A 24,347-nucleotide genomic window follows, 5' to 3' on the forward strand; every position below is an offset into this window, starting at 1 on the left:
GGCACCGATGGTACCGACACCCGCTGATGCGCCCGAATGACCTGCCAAGCAGGAGGCGCCGAGGCAGGTGGAGACCCACTCGATGCATAACTGTACCCAGCGTGCATCGGTCTCTGTCGGACTCAAAAATTGATCTCCTTTGGGCATCCCTGGCAAGTAGCATACGTCTCGTCTTTGAGACACTACTTGCACCTCTCAGGGAGATGATCCGGCCCAAGACACATCCGCCGATGCGCCCGAATGACCTGCAGAGCAGGAGGCGTCGAGGCAGGTGGAGACTCACTTCCAAGGTTACACCACTGATTTTGTGTCACCAGGTTGCCCATTCAGTGGCTGACCAGGGTTGCACCTGCTTAGGTTCCTGCTTTTCTCCTGTGACATACACCTTCACCACTTGTGAGGCTTAAAGACAGTGGTGTGCTGGAGCAGGTTCTCACAGCTCTCGAGAGCCATTTGTTAAGTTTTAAAGAATTTTGTGACTTTAACAAATGGATCCTAAAAATGTGGGCTTGTTTTACTTTGCTGGCGAGAGAGAGCCCACAGATAACAATTTACCAGCACACTTTTAATAAGAAAAAAGAAAAAGAGAAGCTTATATGTTTTGATTCTCATTTCAGGCACAGCCCCTTGTGACTCTGGCAATTACTTAACTTTTCTTTGCCCCAGGTACAAAAAGTACCTGTATATATAAGCCACAATGAGCCTGCCATGAAAAAGTACAAATGAAAAAAATAAAGAACACCCAAAAGGGTAAAATAAAAAAAGAGATTTTACTCCGAGGACCTGAAGAAAACACGAAGCAGGCCAGAATAAATGATCTACAGGACCAGTTCTGGCCTGCAGGCTGTAATTTGCCTACCCCTGATCTATTGTGATGCAATAGATAGGAACAATGGGTAGATTGGGTGGGTCAAGAGACTCTCTTCTGACAATTGTTAATATTTATATCTTGAAAGCTATATGACTGAGCAGCATTCCTATTCACATCTAGCAGGGGGAGAGCCAATTGAAGTGCAGACCTCTGTGACACAGACTGGAGGAACCCAGATCAAAACTATATTTCAAAGTGACATTTATGCGATGTACACAAGCAGATGGAAGTTTAACTTTTATCTAGTGTACCATCAATATCTTTAGAGCTATTAACATGTTCATTTAGCTACAATACATAAAACTATGCTATAATACTTTACAGAACTACATAGAAACCAGTACAAATGGAGGAACTTGAAAAAATTTTTTTTTTCAGATACCATGTGACCAGCAACTAATTACAATATTGTTCCTGTTTACTGAAAGAGGTCTCATTCAACTCTGCACCGTGAAGCGTTTCAGGAAATGTGATCATGTTTTACCTTATTTTGTTAACTCTCTTTGCTTTTCTGTATACCAAAGCCTCGGAGAAACATATGCTGTGTGACTCTTCAAGAACAAAAGTTTGGTATTCAATTTGTGGTAAGTAAAAATAGTTTTTAAAAGCCCTTAAAGACTGAAACATGTTTGAGAAGGTTTCCCATATGCTCATCGCACTGTTCTAGTGTTAGCATATTTCCTTCCCTGGAGTCTGATGTCTTGTGGAAAGGAGACAAAAAAGGTGAAACTTTTCTGCATAACCTATGAACTACTGAAGAATCTTGCCCATAAGCTTACTATAAGGACAATTGTGGTGATTCTGTATTTAAAAAAAGAATAAAAGCAGATGTGAAACTTAAAAGGACATGGAAGCTTTTTGCTATTTAAAGTGCTGAGATTTTACACCACAAAGGGCATTATTTCATACAGATCAATAGAAAATAACCATTTTAATAGAGAAGATCAGGGAGGTAAAGATAAGAGTAATACATCTAATATATTGCCTTTCTGTGGTACAGTCAAAGTGGTTTACTTATTATCCAAAAAAATGTATTCCAAAACTACTTTTCTGATTCTTTATTGATGTTTAAAGCCTGAATATGTGCAATAGTTTAAAACTCATATTTTAAACTTTGACTGTTAAGTAAATTGAAGACCTTTTTTCATTGGATAACTTTAGGACAGTTGTACAGATTATGGTATTGACTAGGCTAGATTACTGTATTATTATATATTTGGGCCTGTCTGAGACTTGTATTCATTCATTACAGATTGTCCTGAACTCGGTGGCCCATCTCTTCTCGGTTTGAACATATAACGCGTCATCTTCTAAAGTTGCATTTGCTTCCGGTTGCTTTCACAGTTAAATATAAATTGTTAGTTCATCAAGCACCGTATCAGTCTTCTTTACATTATTTGAAATCACAGGTACAGATGTATAATCCATCACATTCTTTGCAATCGGAGCATGTTGACCATCTAGGGAATTCGATATATGGTGCCTAGCATAATGCTCTATTTCCGTGACAACGTTTTAGCACGGAAAAGTGTTATAACAGAAGCAAAGCACTGAAACGGCCCAAAAATGGCAGATTGGCACGGAACTACACTTGGATTGGATTTGGATTGGATTTATTATTTTTAATCTGCCTTTCTCCAAGGCAGCTTACAAAAATACATAAACGCATGTAAACACATACATAAAATCTGGTAAATACACAATGACATGATACACAATTATACCAAACAATAACATCCAGGCCATTTAGGTGATCCCAGAGAAGTAATATCAGCAAATGCATAATAATCCAGGCTGACCATCCTGGCCCTTTAAGTAATCAAAAAGGAAGCATCATCAGATGTATAATATGCTAGGCATAACAAATGTCTGTTCAGCTGGCGTTTAAAAGTCAGTGCATGTTGTTTATTTTTGAGATATCTTGGCAATTCATTCCATGTTGTTGGTCCGGCTAAAGAGAAAGTTCCTCTTCTCGTTATGTCCAAGTGCACACGATTCAAAGCAGGCAATACAAAATCACAAGACATCAGTGATCACAATCGGTGTGTTGGAACGTACTTTTGCACTCCATGTGTCAGAGGATTTCCAATGCAAAACATTATGCAGCATCAAAAGTAGCTTTGATTTTTTTGGATATAAGTATTTATTTTGTGACAGGACACAGCGCAAGGCTGTAGTACAAAAGCAATACAATGAATGGCTGAACTTCTGGCCTCTAATAAGTTTCAAATGGCCATATTGAGACTGTTCACACAGTTGTACAATACCTGTGCTTATAGAGGAAGGTCACTAAGGAACAGAAAAGAAGAGAGGTGCACAGGCTTCCTTTTATTAAGAGGGGCTCAATTTCTATCCCTCACATGCACAGTAAGCCTCTGTCTCCGGCACTACAATCTCTAACTTGTCCTGTCATGTTGAACAGTTGTACAGTAGTACAGTGTTTTATGATAACTCCTGTTGAATCAGATGAATAAATTTTAGCAAGAACATATTGAGATAATTATTCCAATACAAAAAGAAACCTTTTACAAAAATCATTTGTGCACTAGATACATTATATTACAAAGAATGAGTTCACCTGACTATTGCTTTATCCTTGCTATGGCTGGTTGTGGGAAGGGTCTACTTCTAAAGGTGTTAATTTTCTCCTATGGGTCTCACAAATGACCCTGCATTCAGAAAATTGCTTCCATAGACCCTTAAAAAAATTCATATGATTTGAGACCTTTGCTTTAATTCTCATCACTGTTCAGAGCTTCTGAAGAAACACATAAGTGATACTGTTTGGAAATCTGAAAGATCACTTATTAATAGAGGTTAAAAAAGAAAGGGCAAGTGAGCTCCAATTCTGCTGTTCTAAAATGTATCTGCAGGACACTTTCACTACCTCACAATCTTGAATGGGGGAAAAGAGTTACGACCTGTCCAGAAATCCTACTGAAGTAGCTCCCTGGCAGCAGCATGACCCATCTATAAAACTGGTAATTGAATTGTTTTACAACAACCCTATACCACAGTGGACAAGAGCTGTACCAAGTACAACTCAGGCATCACTCCTCCATGGGAAGAAAACAAGTTGGTCTGCTGGAGGTTTCAGGACAACTATCTGGGAGGGTTGCTAATACCATTCTAATTTTGAGGTGTAGTTAGTTGATTTGGTTTTCGTTCCTCACCATGTCTCCACTGTGCACATCCTCCAGAAATCTCCCCGATTTCCGCTACACTCCCTCTCCCATAACCAACCCACTATCAGCACAGCTTTCCTACCTCAATGTCAGAAGTCACAAGAAAGCACTGTCCCTCAGGCGTGTAAGTGACAAGCATCCCTACCCGACATGTAAGAGAAAAAGTGTTAAGTATTACTATAGATTGAAATTTAAATTAGAAGCATTTTATTTATTCAATTCACTTCCATTTTCCTTCATAATTGAATTATAAATCTCACTTGTACTAACAGTTTGCACTGTATCAAAAACAGTTAAAGACATCCCACAACCCTTCTAAACCAGAACAAGCTTTCACCCACCTTAATAAGTAGCAGAAATGTCCCCAGTAGCTTTGATTTTATACGATAAGCAACTGGCAACTACTTCAAGCTTTTTAAGTATACAGCGATATGATCAAACTAAACAGCAAAGCACTGCTGAATTTTGAACCATTTGCAATGATTTAATATTGGTGGCAGGTAAGCCCAAATAAGCTTATTTGCCCTATTATAGAGCAGCACCTAAGTGTTTCCATGCAGATCTGAAAAGGGAGCATAACAATGGGAGGGACATGGGAGGGTCAGGGCGTTCCCTTAAAGTGCACACAGTGTTATAGAATTTAGGGGATCTGCACCCAGCTTGCACGCTGGGAATTGCATCTGGTTTCAGTTGGTGTACATCCTCGTACCCAAAGTTGGGCATAGGTTCTGGTACTACACGCTATTCTATAAAGGGCACCTATCCTGGAGCACCCTTTATGGAATACCATTCAGTGCCGATTTATTTTCGGTGTTGATTTTTCAGCAACATATCTGAAGCCAGCCTCATAAGGTCACTGTGATATTTAAGAAAGCTTTAAAATGCTATTTGTTAAAGGCAGCATATGAGAGTACTACCAACTAACTTGAAAACAATTAATGAAATAACTAACTTTCGCAAATCTCTGAAAACCTACCTCTTCAATAAGGCTTACCACGAGAATCCATAGCCTAACTATAACACCTCACCGATCCACCCCTAGTCAGAAAATTATCTCTACTACTGTCTGCTTAGATCTTGATCTCTTTGTAACACCAATTGTATCTGCTACCCCGGAATGGCTATGCCATAACTGGTCTTTGTAAGCCACATTGAGCCTGCAAATAGGTGGGAAAATGTGGGATACAAGTGCAATAAATAAATAAATACTTGTTTAGGACTTAATTTTGGGTTATTTTTGCACTAATTGGATCGTTTCCTTTTTGTGTACCTGTATTTAGTTAGTGTATCGTTTTCTGTATTTTAATTATGGGTGTTTTATGGTACCCAGCCTTGAGTAAAGATGGGCTATAAGTAATAAACCTATAAACATAACTGATGAGCAGCTATCCTCTAGGAAATATAGAAATATAGAAAAACGTAGGCAGATAAGGACCATATGATCTATTCACTGTGCCCATCCATGTCATCTACTCTCCCTATCTCTCCCTTAGAGATCCTATACACTTGTTCCAAACTCTCTTGAATTCAGATACAGTTTTTGTCTCCACCACTTTCACTCGGAGACCATTCCATGAATCCACCACCCTTTCTGTGAAGAAGTATTTCCTCAAGTAACTTCTGAAGAAATACTTCATGGAAAGGGTGGTGAACAACTGTTGATCTGCTAGCAAAGTGCAAAATAGAGAAGGTATGTAAAATGGTATTTAGCCAGAATGCCTAGAGGTCATTTACTAACAGCTATCAAGTATTATTTACTGTTAGTGTCATTTTATGCAATGGCCCTGTGCTAAATAACGTGTTAAGAACATAAGAGTAGCCATACTGGGTCAGACCAATGGTCCATCTAGCTCATTATCCTGTTTCCAACAGTGGCCAAGCCAGGTCACAAGTACCTGGCAGAAACCCAAAACGTGGCAACATTCCATGCTACAAATTCCAGGGCAAGCAGTTGCTTCCCCATGTCTGTCTCTCAATAGCAGACTATGGACGTTTCCTCCAGCAACTTGTCCAAACCTTTTTAAAACCCAGATATGCTAACTGCCATTACCATATCCTCTGGCAAAGAGTTCCAGAGCTTAACTATTCGTTGAGTGAAAAAATATTTCCTCTTATTTGGTTTAGAAGTATTTCCATGTAACTTCCTTGAGTGTTTCCTAGTCTTTGTACTTTTGGAACAAGTAAAGAATCGATTAACTTCTACTCGTTCTACACCACTCAGGATTTTGTACACCTCAGTCATATCTCCCCTCATACATCTCTTTTCCAAGCTGAAGAGTCCTAACCTTTTTAGCCTTTCCTCATATGAGAGGAGTTCCATCCCCTTCATCACCTCACTTGTTCTGATTTCCACATCATTTATAAATATGTTAAATAGCACCGGTCCCAGTACTGAGCCCTGCGGCACTCCACTGTTCACCCTCCTCCACAGAGAGAAATGACCATTTACTACTACTACTACTACTTAACATTTCTAGAGCGCTACTAGGGTTACGCAGCGCTGTACAATTTAACAAAGAGAGACAGTCCCTGCTCAAAGAGCTTACAATCTAATTTAACCCTACCCTCAGTTTTCTGTCCAATAACCAATTCCTAATCCACACCAGATCCTTGCCTCCTATCCCATGACTCTTTAATTTTCTCAGGAGTCTCTCATGAGGAACTTTATCAAAAGCTTTCTGAAAATCTAGATACAGTACGTGAATTGGCTTTTGTGCATTAACAGTAAATGACTCCCATTAGATTAATACCTTCTACCTATATTTTTGATATTTTAGTTATTAAAAATTTTCTATCCTATTTTCCAGATTCAAAGAAATGTTCAAAGAGGTTCATAAATGAAATCCCATCAAAATAATTAAAACACTTTAAAATAAATAAAAGTACAGGCTCCATCCCTCATTCTTCCCATATTCTCTCCAAGACAGTTCCCTAAACGTTTTCTATCATACACATCACCTTATTATTTTGGGAAGATCCAAACATTAATTCTTCAGGCAATCAGTTCCATAAAAAATCCTGGCTATTAAGATGTACAGCAGCCCTTAACATCCTCATATCTGTGATGGTTGGCACCACCAGGTGCACTGCTTGACTGGATATTAAAACTGTCCCTGGAGCATACTCTTCCAACTTACTAGGCAAATATCCTGAGCCATTTGCTCTTAATACCCTAAAAGCTAGTGATATCAGACTTAATTCTATTGCTATTAATGATAAGGCTTACAGCGGGTTCGACATTCCCTTCACCTCTTACACTGACTTGTGGCGCTCTCCAAGGCTCCATTCTGGCCTCTACTCTATTTAGTATCTTCTTATTCCCTCTTCTCACCCTGCTATAGTCATTTGATCTATGCTGTCGATATTCAGATATTAGCTAACCTTCAAAGTATCAATATTCAAGAGATTCAAGCCTTAAACGAAAAACTAAATAAGATAGCACAATGGCTTCCAACTCCACAAACTTAAACTTAAACCCCCCCCCCCCTCCAGATCCAATTAGGGAAAGGGAATGGGACTTGATACACTGCCTTTCTGTGGTTACAACTACATTAAAAGCGGTTTACATATATACAGGTACTTATTTTGTACCAGGGGCAATGGAGGGTTATGTGACTTGCCCAGAGCCACAAGGAGCTGCAGTGGGAATCAAATCCAATTCCTCAGGATCAAAGTCCTCTGCATTAACGACTAGGCTACTCCTGCACTTCATGGCACACTCTCTGATCTTATTTGTAGACTCTTTAAAGGTTTTGGGACTCATCCTAGACAACATAACATAACGTAAATCTAGTAGATTTGATTATGGAAAGCTATGTATGTTATGTATGTAAGCACGCTTTGCAAAAGGACTGACTGTGGTGCCTGGTGAGTTCGGGATTGCAAGACCTGCTCCTGGTTGCAGAACCAACATGCCAAATGGAAGAATGTGTTTTGTGCCCCAGGCACACTGTTGGCCACCCCAGACCTGCCACCACCCTCGCTGACTGCAACAGCAGATGCGGCGGCCAGGGCGAAAGTCGCACTCCCTCCACGCCATGACGTGCTGGGCCGTGCTAGGCACGCAGCAGCCAGCGGGCTCCAATGGGGCCAGGCTGCAACTTCAACTCCACCAGTCAGCTCTCCATGGCACGGCACCTCCTGCAACATGACGAACCCCCCACAGCTCCCCGAAGAGCAGCGCGCAGCGGGACAGCAGCATAGAACCACTCCGTCACAAGGCCCTCGAGCACACAGTGCCCAGAACGAGCCGGTGAGCAAACCCCCTGACCAGCAGGTGTCCAACGTTGCAATCACCGAAGACTGTAAGGAAACCAAGACGGCAATCAACAAGCCTGCAAGAAAATAGGACTGCAGGCACCCGAAAGTTTCTGCGAAGTACAGCAGACCACAAAAGGGGGAAAATGTTGAACACTGAGAAGTGACCCCCACAGCAAAACCCTCAACAAATCTGTACACATTCACAACATCAAAGACCACCCGCTCAAACAATCTGCTGCTCACCGCTGAAGAGGCACCCCTGTCGCCTCAGCGGCCCTTTATCTTGATTTGCACCAATGGCTGTAAGCCCATCCCCTTCCAGCCTCCCAGCCAATCCCCGCTGGAGTTTCCAGTGACGTCACTTCTACCCAGACGGGGAACCCGGAAGGGGATGGCAGCGCGGGCCGGGGAGCTACCGCATGGCAGCCGCCATGTTATGCATGGCTGCTTGCTATGTAGCTCGCTAGCCTTCTTTAGTGCACATTCAGGGCTGGCCCAAGGCAAGATGCCACCTGAAGCGGAACTAACATTTAACCCCCCGGCCCGAGATGCCGCCTCCTGGGCGGCATTTATCTTGTCATGTTCCAAACCTGACAGTGGCAGCGGTTCCCAAACGCTGCCCTGCTGCTGGCACCCACCTCTTCCCTTTACTGTGGCTGCCTGAGCCTCTGACAAAACAGGAAGATACATCAGAGAGGCAGCCGCAGTAAAGGGAAGAGGCAGGTGCCGATGGCAGGGCAGCGTATGGGAATCGCTGCCACTGCCGGGCTTGGAATGTGATGAGGTAAAACGCCGTGAAAGGGGAGAAGCCGCTCCTTGAGATGCCAGTCCTGAATGCCACCTGAGGCTCCCGCCTCAGGTGGCCTAATAGTCGGGCTGCCCCTGCGCACACTAATTCCATTAGCGCATGCTAATCTTTAGTAAAAGGGCCCCTTAAATTAATTTCATTCCATTTTTTTTATTTTGTTTTGAAATGAAGTGAAACAAAATGAAATAAGCCTGTTGCATAGTGCTCTTTTCGGTTCAATATGAATTTAATTGAAAGATGTAGATTCTGCCTTTTTCAGTCTGCAGATTACACAAGGTGGATTGCAATCGATAGTCATAACCACATGAATCAGTTACATAAAAAGCAAACAACTATGGAGTAAAGAAAATAAAAATAATTTAAAACAAACAAAGAGGACCTTTTACTAAGCTGTGGTAGAAAGGGGCCTTAGCATAACCTTACGTGGGGTTTTCCCACGTGTTAAAAGCCATTTTTACTGCAGCAGTAAAATGACCGATTTTCCATTTTTCCCTTTAATAGCCACTTGATAATGTGGCCATTAGCGCATGGCTATTTAAAAAGATTACCACAATAGCAATTATTGCAGTGGCGTAGGAAGGGGGGGCGGTCCGCCCCGGGTGCACGCCACTGGGGGGTGTCAGCTCTGCTGGTTCCCCGCTCCCTCTGCCCCAGAATAGGTTACTTCCTGTTCCAGGCCAGAGAGAGTGGGGAACCAGCGGAGCCAACGCAGCTCCCAGCGATGTACACTCGGGGTGGACCGATCCTCCTGCCCGTTCCCTTTCCTACGCGCGTGACTGGTAAGAATGCACTCCGGGGGGGGGGGGGGGGGGGGGGGGGATGCATGCTGAGGTGGGCGGGGGTGTGCAGCGGCGAACCGCCCCGGGTGGCAGCCACCCTCGCTACGGCACTGAATTATTGACACCTATTTTGTAGTCAGTAAGGGCTCCATTGCTAATCCTGTGCTAATCAGTTAGCAAGCAGTAATGTGGATGTGCTAACTGATTAGCGCAGAAATACCCACTCTTTGCCTCCCAGACACCCCCCCTCTGCGAAAGAATTAAAAAACATTTTTAGCACATGGGTACCATGTGCCAATTGGGAACTTACCACAGGATGCCTGAGCACATCCCACGGTAAGCCCTTTTAATCTGTGGTAAACACATGCTAGTGCTTAGCGCAGCTTACTAAAAGGACCTCAACATTTTCATCATGACGAATTTACTGACATGGAATTATTTTTACCGATGTCATAGTTTTTGTTTGTATTTTCTGCACTGACACTTGGCAGCTCTGATGATATATGTATGATCTTGTATAAGAACTGCACTCTCCAGTCCCTAACACTTTCCTTGTGATGTAAAGAAAAGAGCTGCCAGAAGAAAAAAAAATGGCTAAACTCTCTTTCATTTGATTAATGCTAAACCATCTGTTTTTCACTTAGATAACATCAATAAACATTCTGTATCAGCAAGTATAGATCCTTGTACCTTCAGTCAGGGATTCAAGTTTAATTTTTCTTTCTCATGGATTCCAAGTAAGTAATTATTCTTCTAGTTAAGGGGTTAATCAAAACAGATGAGTTCATTTTATGTAATAAAAATGTATCTATTATGTGGATTGCAGAGGTGGGCAACCACCAAGTTGGGTTTCAAGATTTCCACACATCCTTGCAATATATCCAGCTGCAAACTATGCCAAAACATCTCACTGGACCCCACAGTCATTCACAAAGGAAAAACATTCAACATAAAGGAATCCTTCACATGCTCATCTTCCAATGTGGTATATATCATCCAGTGTAAAAAATGTGACCAAGGATGCTATATTGGAGAAACAAGCCAGATGCTAAAAACAAGATTTAACTTACATAGACATCACATGAAAAATGCCATTGCCAGCCAGGATGCCACGCCTGTGGGGCAACACTTTACAAAAACAGAACACTGTACTAGTGATTTCACAGTAAGAATCCTGAAAGGTAACTTTAAAACAAATCAGGAACGTAAGACCTTTGAACTCAGAATGATTAAATATTTTGACACCCACCAGACAGGACTTAACAGAGATCTGGGCTTTCTAGCCCATTATAAGCCATAAAATTGTAAATTGTACTGCTTTGTTTGTCACTCTCCTGTCTTCATAAATATCCCCCTGTCTCACCCATCCACCTCCACCCCCCCCCCTGTTAGATTGTCACTGAAATGCTTTGATGTCTCACTTATATATACTGTCATCTACCAAGATTTGCTTATTTCCGATCTGACAAAGAAGGGCAATCTTCGAAAGCTAATCAAGAAATGTACTAAGTTATGTCCAATAAAAAAGGTATCATCTTATTTTCTTTTTCATGTTTTATTTTGTTTTATTTCTACTGATTACCTTTAAAAGTGGACTAACACGGCTACCACACCTCTCTACTCAAGATTGTCCACTCATGAATATGCATGTGATCTATTTGCATATAACAGAAGCAGTATATGCAAATCAATCTCATGCAAGTTGATTGTGAAAATCTTGAAAGCCCGACTGGGTTGTGGCCCTCAAGTGCTATGGTTGCCCACCCCTGATCTAGTAGTAGAGGAGGATGCTAGAGCAGCAGTGTGTAAATGATGACTTGCTGACTTCCTTTTCTCTGGGCTGCAGCCACTTTAAAGAAAGCAATGTTATTTAGCCCAGGGAGGTTGAACCAGTGGCGTAGCCAAGGGTGGGCCCTGGTGGGCCCAGGCCCACCCAGTAGCAGCATACCTATGATGTGGCTGGCAGGGAGACCAAGCCCCACCAGCCCAAAACTCCCAACAACTGTCCCTCCTGCATACCTTGTAAATAGTAGATCTTCACCTGCAGCAAGCAGCGACTGATACATACTGTTCACACTGATCCCACAGCCTTCCCTCTGATGTATTTCCACCTAGTGTGTATTAGTTGCTGCTTGTTGCCGGTGAAAATCTGCTATTTAAAAGGTATGCAGGGGAGGGGGGATGTTTGAGAGACCATATGGTATGCAGGCAAGAGAGGGAAGACTAAATCACTCGTGGGACAGGGCAGAGTTCTTCTACCCACCCATCTTGGGCCCAGGCACACCCAAAATTGGGTGTCTGGCTACGCCCCTGGGTTGAACATTACCATTTCCAGTATCTTATGGCAGTGTACATCTGGCCTGCAGTAGCCATAATGGCTGAGGAGGGCTCTTCCTCCAGCCCTCTATTCAGGACCTAAACCACCGCTGTGGCCTTCTGCTGAAAAGCATTAGACACCACTGCACTGTTGGCAAGGCACCGTACCACCTTTTGGTTTCAAAATGTACCAATTCTCCTATTCTTCATGGCTTTTGATGACTCACGGGGCCTGAGTGGAAATCAACAGGTTGCATGATCTCATCACCTGTTTCTCTCTCTTTCTCTCTTTTTTTCCATTCATTATTATTTTTTTTTTTACTTCTGTCTCTGCTAAATTCAATTCAGTTCAAAGTTGGTCTTATATACCGCCAAAATCCCCATTATGGGTTCATTGTGGTTTATAAACAGTTGGTTGACATTAGTTAGAGATTGGATTTAGGGAAACAAATAGAAAGTAGAGAGAGAAGTTATGGAGGGAATGGGAGGAGGAGGGTAGTTGGTGGGAAGAATCATAGCTTGATGTTTTGATGGAACATAGAATATGGTGAATCTGGTGTCTGTTTTAAAGGTGCATTCATTGGAATTGTTTGTTGAATCTACACTGCCAGAGACAATTCAATCAATTTGGTTACATAGCATCTGGTGACTCATAGACTGGAGGAAGGGCAATTGTATAGAGCTGTGTGGTAAAAGAAAAAAAAAAAACAGAACTTGGGTTTACCTTGAGAGGTGTCTGAGTTCTAAGTTGGGCATTTTCAGACTTGATCTGATTGTAAACTGAGGTTACCTGTGTACCTAGTCCCCCCCCTCCTCCTCCGACTTAAGGAAACATGTTGTTTTGTGATCTTCTTACATTCTAGATCCTATCGCAGTTTCTGTGAGACGAGTGCTTCTTCTATATCTCCCCACCCCTGGAGTTGAGATGAACAGGAACCTATGCACAAAAGGATGAATAGACATTAATCTAGTGTTTCTTCCTTCTCATAGGGCATGATTTAATAAACTTGCATGCCACAGTGGATGTTTGGTACAAATCTTTAAAAGTAAATGGAAATGTGTACATCCTGTGCACTGGAACAGATGATGTATATATATATTGTGGCACGTTAAAGGGAGGTATGTACTCAAACTTCAGTACCTAGGTGATATATCGTAACAACTCCTCTTCCTTTTAATGAGGAGATTTTTTTTATTGCTATTTGTACATCCTGGCAGCTTATAACTGTGCAATTCTGACTTTGGCATCCCCCATATGTACCATGCATTTGCCCTTTAAGAACATCTCTATATAAAAGGCACCACCAACGTTCTAAATGAAGCCTCCAGCCGGAAGTGTGAAGGGGGAGAGATATGCGGTTTTCCCATGAGTGTCTGCCCCTGCCCTTGCTCTCTCTTTAACACAAACAGTGAAGGAAAACACAGCAAAGCACGAAATCAAATCGCTCTCTCTGTAACAGTGAAGGACTCAGAGGGGGGAGGGGAGAGAGGGCAGAAGCCCTCACTATCTCTGTAACACAAACACAGCACAACAGGAAACTTAACACTGAAGGACTGGACTCCGAGGGGGGAGGGGACAGAGAGGACAGACAGCACACGGGAAGGGAGCGAGGGCAGGGAGTGGGACACACACACTCCCATATGCACACAGAAGAAAACCTTGCTAGCCCCCGTTTCATTTGCATCAGAAACGGGGCTTTTTTACTAGTCTATACATAATTTCTGTGGTTTTTTTCCTGTATCTCCTCCCCAGTTTAGCTTTCATAGTGATTGTCTTTGGCTAAGACAAACAGATCATAGCCCCCTGTGGAGCTCTAAGCTCTGTGGCTGATCAATAGATAGACCTAGTATGCAATGGTTAGGATGCCCTGCCTCCAAAGAACTGTGAATATTGCTTTTGTAGGAGCCTGATGTGAGAATTACATCCACATGTCTTGCATGACAACATTTGGAGCCCTATGTATTATACTGTAGTACGGTTTTGCAGTTATTGTGCTGTAATTGAAAAAAATTAATGCACAGTAACTGAAAAAACCTCAACAGTTGGGGGCATCTCAAGCAGCTTATGCAGGGGAAGTTTCTTTAACACGTTGACTGCATCGCAGATAGCAGGATGCAGTTAGATGGACCTATGTAGGAGATAACTGCACCATGTTATCTGCCACATTAACAGTTAGGTAGAGACCCCCCGTCTGGCATAAACTGGGTAGACAGGGCTTAGCCAGGTCCAAAGCACCCTCTTGGGGAGATTCTACTCTGGTTCATAAAAAATGTAACCCCACATACCACAATAGGCATCCATATAATGGTAACCCTCCTCTCCCAAACTCATACAGCTTTGTTAATACTTGTAAGGGTAACTTTGACCTCCTATCTCATCATAATTATTTACCCAGGATACTATGAATTTTACTTATCTCTCTCCTCTTAAGGATTATTGGATGCTGTTGCAGCATATATAGCCACCAAGGGAACTCCACAATCTTAAACAATTGAATCATCCCAAGCAGCAGTAAATATACCTAATTCTTGCATCCCTGGTAACAGTAGTCCAACATTCAATTCGAGATTATTATGTAAAATTCTACTATTACTACTAATCATTTCTATAGCACTACTAGATGTACACAGTGCTATATGCAGGTACTTTCTCTGTTCCTACGGAGATCACAATCTAATCCCCCCCACCCCCACCATTTACTAAGCCACACTAGAGTTGCTGTGCGCTAATGGTGTGTGCAATTTAAGGTGTTAATTTAATCCACAAAGAGAACAATGAGGCTGCACTATGCATTGCTTCATTGTTGCAAATATACAGACCTTTAAGAAGAGCTTTACAGTCAGCAAATAAGTTACTTTTGGATGTGCCAACTTTTCATCAGATTAAACTTTATAAATATTGTTCAAGTATTTTTCAGGTAGCAGGCCTAGTTTGTTGGATGCATTACCTTTCACAATCAGGTTGATGACATGAACAGTGAGTCTGCCTAGCACTGGCTTTGCTTCCCAATTACTGGTGTTACTATGCAATCACTGCTAAGCTTGTTTGGTTCCATGCCTTCTAAACAGGATTCCTTTGTGTTTATCGCATGCATTTTTGAATTCTGTTACCATTTTCATCTCTATTACCTCCCGTGTGAGAGCATTCCGGGCATCTATCACCCTCTCCGTGAAAAAGTACTTCCTAACTTTATTCCTGAGTTGGCCCCCCTGCAACCTCAATTCATGTCCTCTAGTTCTATCACTTTCCCGTCTCTGGAAAAGGTTTGTTTGTTGATTACATGTATTTTTCCCATTTGATGTATACACTGCACATTCTTACTTGCAGTAAAAAAAAAATGTATTTCTAATATGTACTGAATAAAGGGCCATTCCTGGGATGGGAAAGGAGTAGAAGGGAAACTAGAGAAGTGACTCTAAGGGCCCTGTTTACTAAGGTGCGTTAGTGTTTTTAGCATGCCTACACTTAGCATGCTTACCGTGTAGGTGCCTAATGGGATATTGTAGGCAAGTACATGGTTAACACATGTATAACGCTGCTTAGTAAACAGGGCCCTACGTAAATTAATTCCTTTTTTTCTGCCATTTTTGACAGGCCCTTATATTCGTGTTGAGTAAAACTGTATGTGAAAAATCCAGTTAGGTTATATTTTGTGTATAGTATTAAGCGGGTACTTGATTTTGGTAAAATATGGTACTTGGATCTCTATTAGTGACAAATTAGATTCATGAAATCTACTTTATCTGCTTTATTTGACAGAGACAATCACCTTAACTAAAGAAATCCGATTTACGAAGATTAAACTTGAGCCGGTATGTTTCATTAATTTTGTTCTGTAATTGATCTGTACTTCTAGTAAAAGAAAGAATATTTTATTGCAAACATTCAGAGTATGTTGTTAAAAGATATATAATAAATTATATCGCTATCTGATCAAAATACAGTTTTTTGCATTAAAAATACATGGGTATTATATCAGTAAAAAACAAAGGGCCCTGTTTACTAAGGTGCGCTAGCATTTTTAGTGCATGGTAACCATGTAGATGCCCATAGGGATATTATGTTCATCTATGCCTGTAGCCCGGCTTAGTAAACAGGTCCCTTAATGACATTCTGGAGCTTAGCAAGGCCCCATGTTCTCTGTATGTTTGTGGGGATATATGTGCCTAGGAATGAGTAGAGGTGTCTATCTGAACACGATTGTGGGGATGGAAAAGTGTAGGGATGTGCATTTGTTTGAAATGACATGGCAATTGTCAAAAAGATTATTGCCTGAAACAACAGGAAAACCCCCAAATGTTTTTTTTTATTGTCAAAGTGCACACTCTTCCGAAAGCATGAACACCCTTTGTGAAAGTAGAGTGTGTACGTTTTCCAAAAGAATGCACACTACTAATAATATTGCTCCCATAATTAAAAAGTACAAAAGAGAAAAAAAGATCTAAACAAAACAAAAATATCTAAAAATGACACAGGAAATGAATTTAAATGAAAATTTTTGGACTGCATGCTCCTAGAAAAGGGACAAAGAAAAGACCCATCTGAAAATGGGATACAGCTTCAAATAAGTATATACAGATATATTTTTTCTAAGGGGACAGAACAAGGGTGAAGGGGGGGGGGGGGGCATAAACTAAACTAAGTCCTGCAGTGCCTACTAGAGGCTATCTGTTAATGTTGTGGTACAAAGTTTAAGTTTTAAAACTAGGGGGGAAAGGGTATGGAGACTAGTTGATAAAGTTTGCTTTTTTTATTTTATTTTATTTTATTTTTTCTGCCTATCAGTAACCTACAATTCCTCCTTTAAACTCCAACCTTTAAGTTCCCAAAGCACAAGGAAAATAATGTTCAATTACCAGAGAAATGTCCTCTTCTCTCAGAACTTCTCAATCTGTTGTCTTGTATCAGTGCATGCTCTGTTCAATGTGACTGGAAGGCCAATAAAGGGATCGCAACTTCTTACTCAGTGTCCACTCTATCATTTTGTGGGAATATGCTATAGCAGGGTGAAGGCCAATTGTGACCGGGTATTGTGGCTCATAGGTGACATGGGTTCACAGCAGCCCTTGGAATAGGAGGTGTTGCAATTTCAAATAACTCCTCAATTGATATCCTTGCAAGTGACACATACATCAGACAGGGCATTGTAACAGTACTCCTTATCTCTCCCTCCCTCCCTTCCACTCTTCACAGTGGGCAGGAATCTTGTGTAGTAGTCTCAGAACCTTGATATCAGTTAGGGCAACCAAGGGCATTGAAGGAACACAGGACACCCATATTAACAAACAACTCTTTTACATAAAATATGTAGAATAACATAGCAACAATACATATAATAAAAATATAAAAACTAATCAATAAAATATAAAAAATAAAGTATGATTAAAACTATAAAAATAAAAGTACAAAATGGGTAAAAAAATAAGATTAATAAAAAAATAATATATAAAACTATATACACTGTTGCTGGTCCATGGCCTTGAGCATTGACCCCATCCTCTCTGACACAGGTTCAGTTCCAGTGGCAGATGCAGGGCAAAATGCTGCTGTAAGTGTACCTGCCAGAGTCTCAGCAGCAGGAGGACATTGTCCTCTCCCTCCTGAGGCTGGTTTCTCTGCTCCTGGATGGCACAGGTAACTGGAGTGGACAGGAGGGGGGCATGGTGTGCTGGGGGAGCTGCTGCTGTGGCCCTTCCTCCTCCTCCTGATCTTCTTTGCTGCTTTCCTCCTCCTTTTTCTGGCCACTCTCTTCCTACTCCTCCTTGCTGTTCTTCTCCTGCTTCTCCTCCTCCTCATCTTCCCTAGGGGCCAGTGGGACCAGACCTGAGGCAGCATGTCCAAGGGGGGGGGGGGGGTACAGCTGGTGGCTGAGCTATAAAGATGGGAAACACAGACATTGGTTACAGCCATGTTCTCCATCAGATGCACATTTGACCATTACATATTCCAAGGTGGGCATTGTAGTTTGGAAGTAATTTATTTATTAGGATTTATTTACCGCCTATTTGAAGGAATTCACTCAAGGTGGTGTACAGAAAGAATAGATCAAACATGAGCAATAGGCAATTACAGCAGTAAAAATATTCAATTCTCCGAGGACAAGCAGGCTGCTTGTTCTCACTGATGGGTGACGTCCACGGCAGCCCCTCCAATCGGAAACTTCACTAGCAAAGGCCTTTGCTAGTCCTCGCGCGCCCATGCGCACCGCGCATGCGCGGCCGTCTTCCCGCCCGAACCGGCTTGTGTTCGTCAGTCTTCTTTTGTCCGCCCTCGGTACGGTCATGTTTGCGCCGTTCGTGCCCCTTAAGTTGACCCTCGCGCGTCTTTTGACTTTTTCGCTTTAAAAAAAAAAAGGGATTTCGGAGAAGGGCCTTTCGGTCTTTTTCCCTTCCCCGTATTTCTAGTTTTTGGCCCCGATAAGTTTTCTTTCGTTTTCGGGGTAGGCCCCTTTGAGGCCTCGGGTCGAGTTTTTTTCTCCCCCTCTTTTTGGTGCCTTACCGCAATTATGAGTTTTGATTTCGCCGGCGTGATTTTTCCGCCCATGTCATGGAAGTCTCCCAGCGGCTTCAAGAAGTGCACCCAGTGCGCCCGGGTAATCTCGCTCACTGATAGGCACGTATCGTGTCTTCAGTGTCTGGGGGCTGGGCACCGCCCGCAGGCCTGTAGTCTTTGCGCCCTTTTACAGAAAAGGACTCAGGTAGTGAGATTGGCCCAGTGGAACGTTTTGTTCTCGGGCTCTTCGTCGACATCGGCACCGGGAGTATCGAGTGCGTCGACGTCAACAGCGTCAAGACCTCCGCCCTCAGCCGCGACTGTATCGATTGCATCGAGGCATCGACCCTCTGCATCGTCGGGGATGAGACATCGGAAGGCTGCGTCGGCATCGGTGGTACCGGGACCTCCACTAGTGCTGATGTTGTCGGACGGTGGTGCTTCATCTGGAGTGCAGGTGAGGGCTGTCCATTCCCCTGCTGGTGGCGGTGAGCCTTCGGGTGGGTCTCCCCCTACCCTGAGGGCTCCTGCGGTACAGCCCCCCCGAGACCGACCTTCTTCGGCCTCGGCCCCGAGGAAGCGACGGCTGGATTCTACGTCCTCCTCGTCGGTATCGGGAAGCTCCGGTGACATGCTTCGTTTGAAAAAGTCAAAGAAGCATCGACACCGGTCTCCTTCCCGCGTCGGTACCGAGAGCTCTGGGTCGCCGAGGGAGTCGGCACCCAGTAGGCATCGGCACCGGGAGGACCGCTCACCCTCTGTTCAGGAGGTGTCGATGCGCTCCACCTTGGACAGCCCGGAACAGCCTCCTCGCCTGGAACAGACTCTGACTTCGACTCCTGCATCGGCTTCCATGTCTTTCTCCACAGCCGCCCTGCACGAGAGTCTCCGGGCCGTTCTCCCAGAGATCCTGGGAGAGCTGTTGCACCCTTCCCCTCCGGTACCGGGGGTGCTTGCGCCACCGGTACCGTCGAGTGAGGCGCCGGCTGGCCCCTTGCTCAGGGTGAGGTCTCCGACATCGGTGCCGCTTGCGGTACCGACTGCGGTCGCCTCCCAGGAAGGCTCCCTGATGACGTCGGCGGAGGGAGCTTCGCTGGTGCGGGCGAGGGAGTCTACCTCTTGACGCTCCCACCGTGGCCATGGTTCCACGGAGTCGAGCCGGGCACGGCTTCAGACACAGGTTCGTGAACTTGTGTCTGATACCGATGGTGAGGCCTCGTGGGAGGAGGAGGAGGACATCAGATATTTCTCTGACGAGGAGTCTGATGGCCTTCCTTCTGATCCCACTCCCTCCCCTGAAAGGCAGCTTTCTCCTCCTGAGAGTCTGTCTTTTGCGGCCTTTGTCCGGGAGATGTCTACGGCCATCCCCTTCCCGGTGGTTGTGGAGGACGAGCCCAGGGCTGAAATGTTTGAGCTCCTGGACTATCCTTCTCCACCTAAGGAAGCGTCAACAGTACCCATGCATCATGTCCTAAAAAAGACATTGCTGGCGAACTGGACCAAGCCTTTAAGTAATCCCCACATTCCCAAGAAGATCGAGTCCCAGTACCGGATCCATGGGGACCCAGAGCTGATGCGCACTCAGTTGCCTCACGACTCTGGAGATGTGGATTTGGCCCTAAAGAAGGCTAAGAGTTCTAGAGAGCATGCTTCGGAGCCCCCGGGCAAGGACTCTAGAACCTTAGACTCCTTTGGGAGGAAGGCCTACCATTCCTCTATGCTCGTGGCCAAAATTCAGTCTTACCAGCTCTACACGAGCATACACATGCGGAACAATGTGCGGCAGTTGGCGGGCTTGGTGGACAAGCTCCCTCCTGAGCAAGCCAAGCCATTTCAGGAGGTGGTCAGGCAGCTGAAGGCATGCAGAAAATTCCTGGCCAGAGGGGTGTATGACACCTTTGATGTTGCGTCCAGGGCCGCTGCTCAAGGTGTGGTGATGCGCAGACTCTCATGGCTGCGTGCCTCCGACCTGGAGAATAGGATCCAGCAGCGGATTGCGGACTCGCCTTGCCTTGCGGACAATATTTTTGGAGAGAAGGTCGAACAGGTGGTAGAGCAGCTCCACCAGCGGGATACCGCTTTCGACAAGTTCTCCCGCCGGCAGCCTTCAGCTTCTACCTCCACAGGTAGACGTTTTTATGGGGGAAAGGAAGACTGTTCCCTACTCTTCTGGTAAGCGAAGGTACAATCCTCCTTCTCGACAGCCTGCGGCCCAGGCTAAGCCCCAGCGCACTCGCTCTCGTCAGCAGCGTGTGCCTCAGCAAGGCCCCTCGGCTCCCCAGCAAAAGCAAGGGACGAGCTTTTGACTGGCTCCAGCAGAGCATAGCCGACATCCACGTGTCAGTGCCGGGCGATCTGCCGGTCGGAGGGAGGTTGAAAGTTTTTCACCAAAGGTGGCCTCTCATAACCTCTGATCAGTGGGTTCTTCAAATAGTCCGGCAAGGATACACCCTCAATTTGGCCTCCAATCCTCCAAATTGTCCACCGGGAGCTCAGTCTTACAGCTTCCAGCACAAGCAGGTACTTGCAGAGGAACTCTCCGCCCTTCTCAGCGCCAATGCAGTCGAGCCCGTGCCATCCGGGCAAGAAGGGCTGGGATTCTATTCCAGGTACTTCCTTGTGGAAAAGAAAACAGGGGGGATGCGTCCCATCCTAGACCTAAGGGCCCTGAACAAATATCTGGTCAAGGAAAAGTTCAGGATGCTTTCCCTGGGCACCCTTCTCCCCATGATTCAGGAAAACAATTGGCTATGCTCTCTGGACTTGAAGGACGCCTACACGCACATCCCGATACTGCCAGCTCACAGACAGTATCTGCGATTTCAGCTGGGCACACGTCACTTCCAGTACTGTGTGCTACCCTTTGGGCTCGCCTCTGCGCCCAGAGTGTTCACGAAGTGCTTGGCTGTAGTAGCAGCGGCGCTTCGCAGGCTGGGGGTGCACGTGTTCCCATATCTCGACGATTGGCTGGTGAAGAACACATCCGAGGCCGGAGCTCTACAGTCCATGCAGATGACTATTCGCCTCCTGGAGCTACTGGGGTTTGTGATAAATTATCCAAAGTCCCATCTTCTCCCAGTACAGAGGCTCGAATTCATAGGAGCTCTGCTGGATTCTCGGACGGCTCGTGCCTATCTCCCAGAGACGAGAGCCAACAACTTGTTGTCCCTCGTTTCGCGGGTGCGAGCGTCCCAGCAGATCAGAGCTCGGCAGATGTTGAGATTGCTGGGCCACATGGCCTCCACAGTTCATGTGACTCCCATGGCCCACCTTCACATGAGATCTGCTCAATGGACCCTAGCTTCCCAGTGGTTTCAGGCTGCTGGGGATCTAGAAGACGTGATCCACCTGTCCACGAGTTTTCTCAAATCCCTGTATTGGTGGACGATTTGGTCCAATTTGACTCTGGGACGTCCTTTCCAAATTCCTCAGCCACAAAAAGTGCTGACTACGGATGCGTCTCTCCTGGGGTGGGGAGCTCATGTCGATGGGCTTCACACCCAGGGAAGCTGGTCCCTCCAGGAACGCGATCTGCAGATCAATCTTCTGGAGTTACGAGCGGTCTGGAACGCTCTGAAGGCTTTCAGAGATCGGCTGTCCCACCAAATTATCCAAATTCAGACAGACAACCAGGTTGCCATGTATTACATCAACAAGCAGGGGGGCAACGGATCTCGCCCCCTGTGTCAGGAAGCCGTCAGCATGTGGCTCTGGGCTCGCCGTTACGGCATGGTGCTCCAAGCCACATACCTGGCAGGCGTAAACAACAGTCTGGCCGACAGGTTGAGCAGGATTATGCAACCTCACGAGTGGTCGCTAAACTCCAGAGTAGTGCGCCAGATCTTCCAGGTGTGGGGCACCCCCTTGGTAGATCTCTTTGCATCTCGAGCCAACCACAAAGTCCCTCACTTCTGTTCCAGGCTTCAGGCCCACGGCAGACTGGCATTGGATGCCTTCCTCCTGGACTGGGGGGAAGGTCTGCTGTATGCTTATCCTCCCATACCTCTGGTCGGGAAGACTTTGTTGAAACTCAAGCAAGACCGAGGCACCATGATTCTGATTGCTCCTTTTTGGCCGCGTCAGATCTGGTTCCCTCTTCTTCTGGAGTTGTCCTCCGAAGAACCGTGGAGATTGGAGTGTTTTCCGACCCTCATCACACAGGACGAAGGGGCGCTTCTGCATCCCAACCTACGATCTCTGGCTCTCACGGCCTGGATGTTGAGAGCGTAGACTTTGCCTCTTTGGGTCTGTCAGAGGGTGTCTCCCGTAACTTGCTTGCTTCCAGGAAAGATTCCACTAAGAGGAGTTACTTCTTTCTATGGAGGAGGTTTGCCATCTGGTGTGACAGCAAGGCCCTAGATCCTCGCTCTTGTCCTACACAGACCCTGCTTGAATACCTTCTGCACTTGTCTGAGTCTGGTCTCAAGACCAACTCTGTAAGGGTTCACCTTAGTGCAATCAGTGCATACCATTACCATGCGGAAGGTAAGCCGATCTCAGGACAGCCTTTAGTTGTTCGCTTCATGAGAGGTTTGCTTTTGTCAAAGCCCCCCGTCAAGCCTCCTACAGTGTCATGGGATCTCAATGTCGTTCTCACTCAGCTGATGAAACCTCCTTTTGAGCCATTGAACTCCTGCCATCTGAAGTACTTGACCTGGAAGGTCATTTTCTTGGTGGCAGTTACTTCAGCTCGTAGAGTCAGTGAGCTTCAGGCCCTGGTAGCCCAGGCCACTTACACCAAATTTCATCATAACAGAGTAGTCCTTCGCACTCACCCTAAGTTCTTGCCAAAGATTGTGTCGGAGTTCCATCTGAACCAGTCAATTGTCTTGCCAACATTCTTTCCCCGTCCTCATTCCTGCTCTGCTGAACGTCAGCTGCACACATTGGACTGCAAGAGAGCATTGGCCTTCTATCTGGAGCGGACACAGCCCAACAGACAGTCCGCCCAATTGTTTGTTTCTTTTGATCCCAACAGGAGGGGAGTGGCTGTGGGGAAATGCACCATATCCAATTGGCTAGCAGATTGCATTTCCTTCACTTACGCCCAGGCTGGGCTGGCTCTTGAGGGTCATGTCACGGCTCATAATGTTAGAGCCATGGCAGCGTCAGTGGCCCACTTGAAGTCAGCCACTATTGAAGAGATCTGCAAAGCTGCGATGTGGTCATCTGTCCACACATTCACATTTCATTACTGCCTGCAGCAGGATACCCGACGCGACAGTCGGTTCGGGCAGTCAGTGCTTCAGAATCTGTTCGGGGTTTAGGATCCAACTCCACCCCCCTAGGCCCATGTTTTTTCTGTTCCAGGCTACACTCTCAGTTAGTTGGATAAGTTGTTAGGTCAATCTCAGTTATGTCCTCGCCGTTGCGAGGCCCAATTGACCATGTTTGTTGTTTTGAGTGAGCCTGGGGGCTAGGGATACCCCATCAGTGAGAACAAGCAGCCTGCTTGTCCTCGGAGAAAGCGAATGCTACATACCTGTAGAAGGTATTCTCCGAGGACAGCAGGCTGATTGTTCTCACAAACCCGCCCGCCTCCCCTTTGGAGTTGTGTCTTCCCTTGTCTTTGTCTTGCTACATATGGGACTGACGAACACGAGCCGGTTTGGGCGGGAAGACGGCCGCGCATGAG

The 24,347-nt window shown here is 45.1% G+C and overlaps 1 protein-coding gene across 3 annotated transcripts in view; it reads left to right on the forward strand.

Moving 5' to 3' along the window:
- The first annotated feature begins 1,307 nt into the window (after nucleotides 1-1,307).
- The window catches only part of LY96 (lymphocyte antigen 96), a 28,182-nt gene continuing 5,142 nt past the window's right edge, over nucleotides 1,308-24,347 (forward strand). Inside the window, exons 1-5 of one of the 3 annotated variants that reach the window (XR_003943504.1) lie at nucleotides 1,308-1,455; nucleotides 10,548-10,640; nucleotides 13,210-13,338; nucleotides 15,980-16,032; nucleotides 17,731-17,854. Coding sequence is in view for 2 of the 3 variants with exons in the window: in XM_030215640.1 (XP_030071500.1) it covers nucleotides 1,347-1,455; nucleotides 10,548-10,640; nucleotides 13,210-13,338; nucleotides 15,980-16,032 (384 nt within the window). In the remaining variant the exon portion in view is untranslated. The remainder of the gene's footprint in view (nucleotides 1,456-10,547; nucleotides 10,641-13,209; nucleotides 13,339-15,979; nucleotides 16,033-17,730; nucleotides 17,855-24,347) is intronic. The other 2 variants (XM_030215640.1, XM_030215650.1) reach the window with 2 other exon arrangements.

Source organism: Microcaecilia unicolor, chromosome 1 (genome assembly GCF_901765095.1).
Source record: "Microcaecilia unicolor chromosome 1, aMicUni1.1, whole genome shotgun sequence".
In the NCBI taxonomy this organism is placed as follows: Eukaryota; Metazoa; Chordata; class Amphibia; order Gymnophiona; family Siphonopidae; genus Microcaecilia; species Microcaecilia unicolor.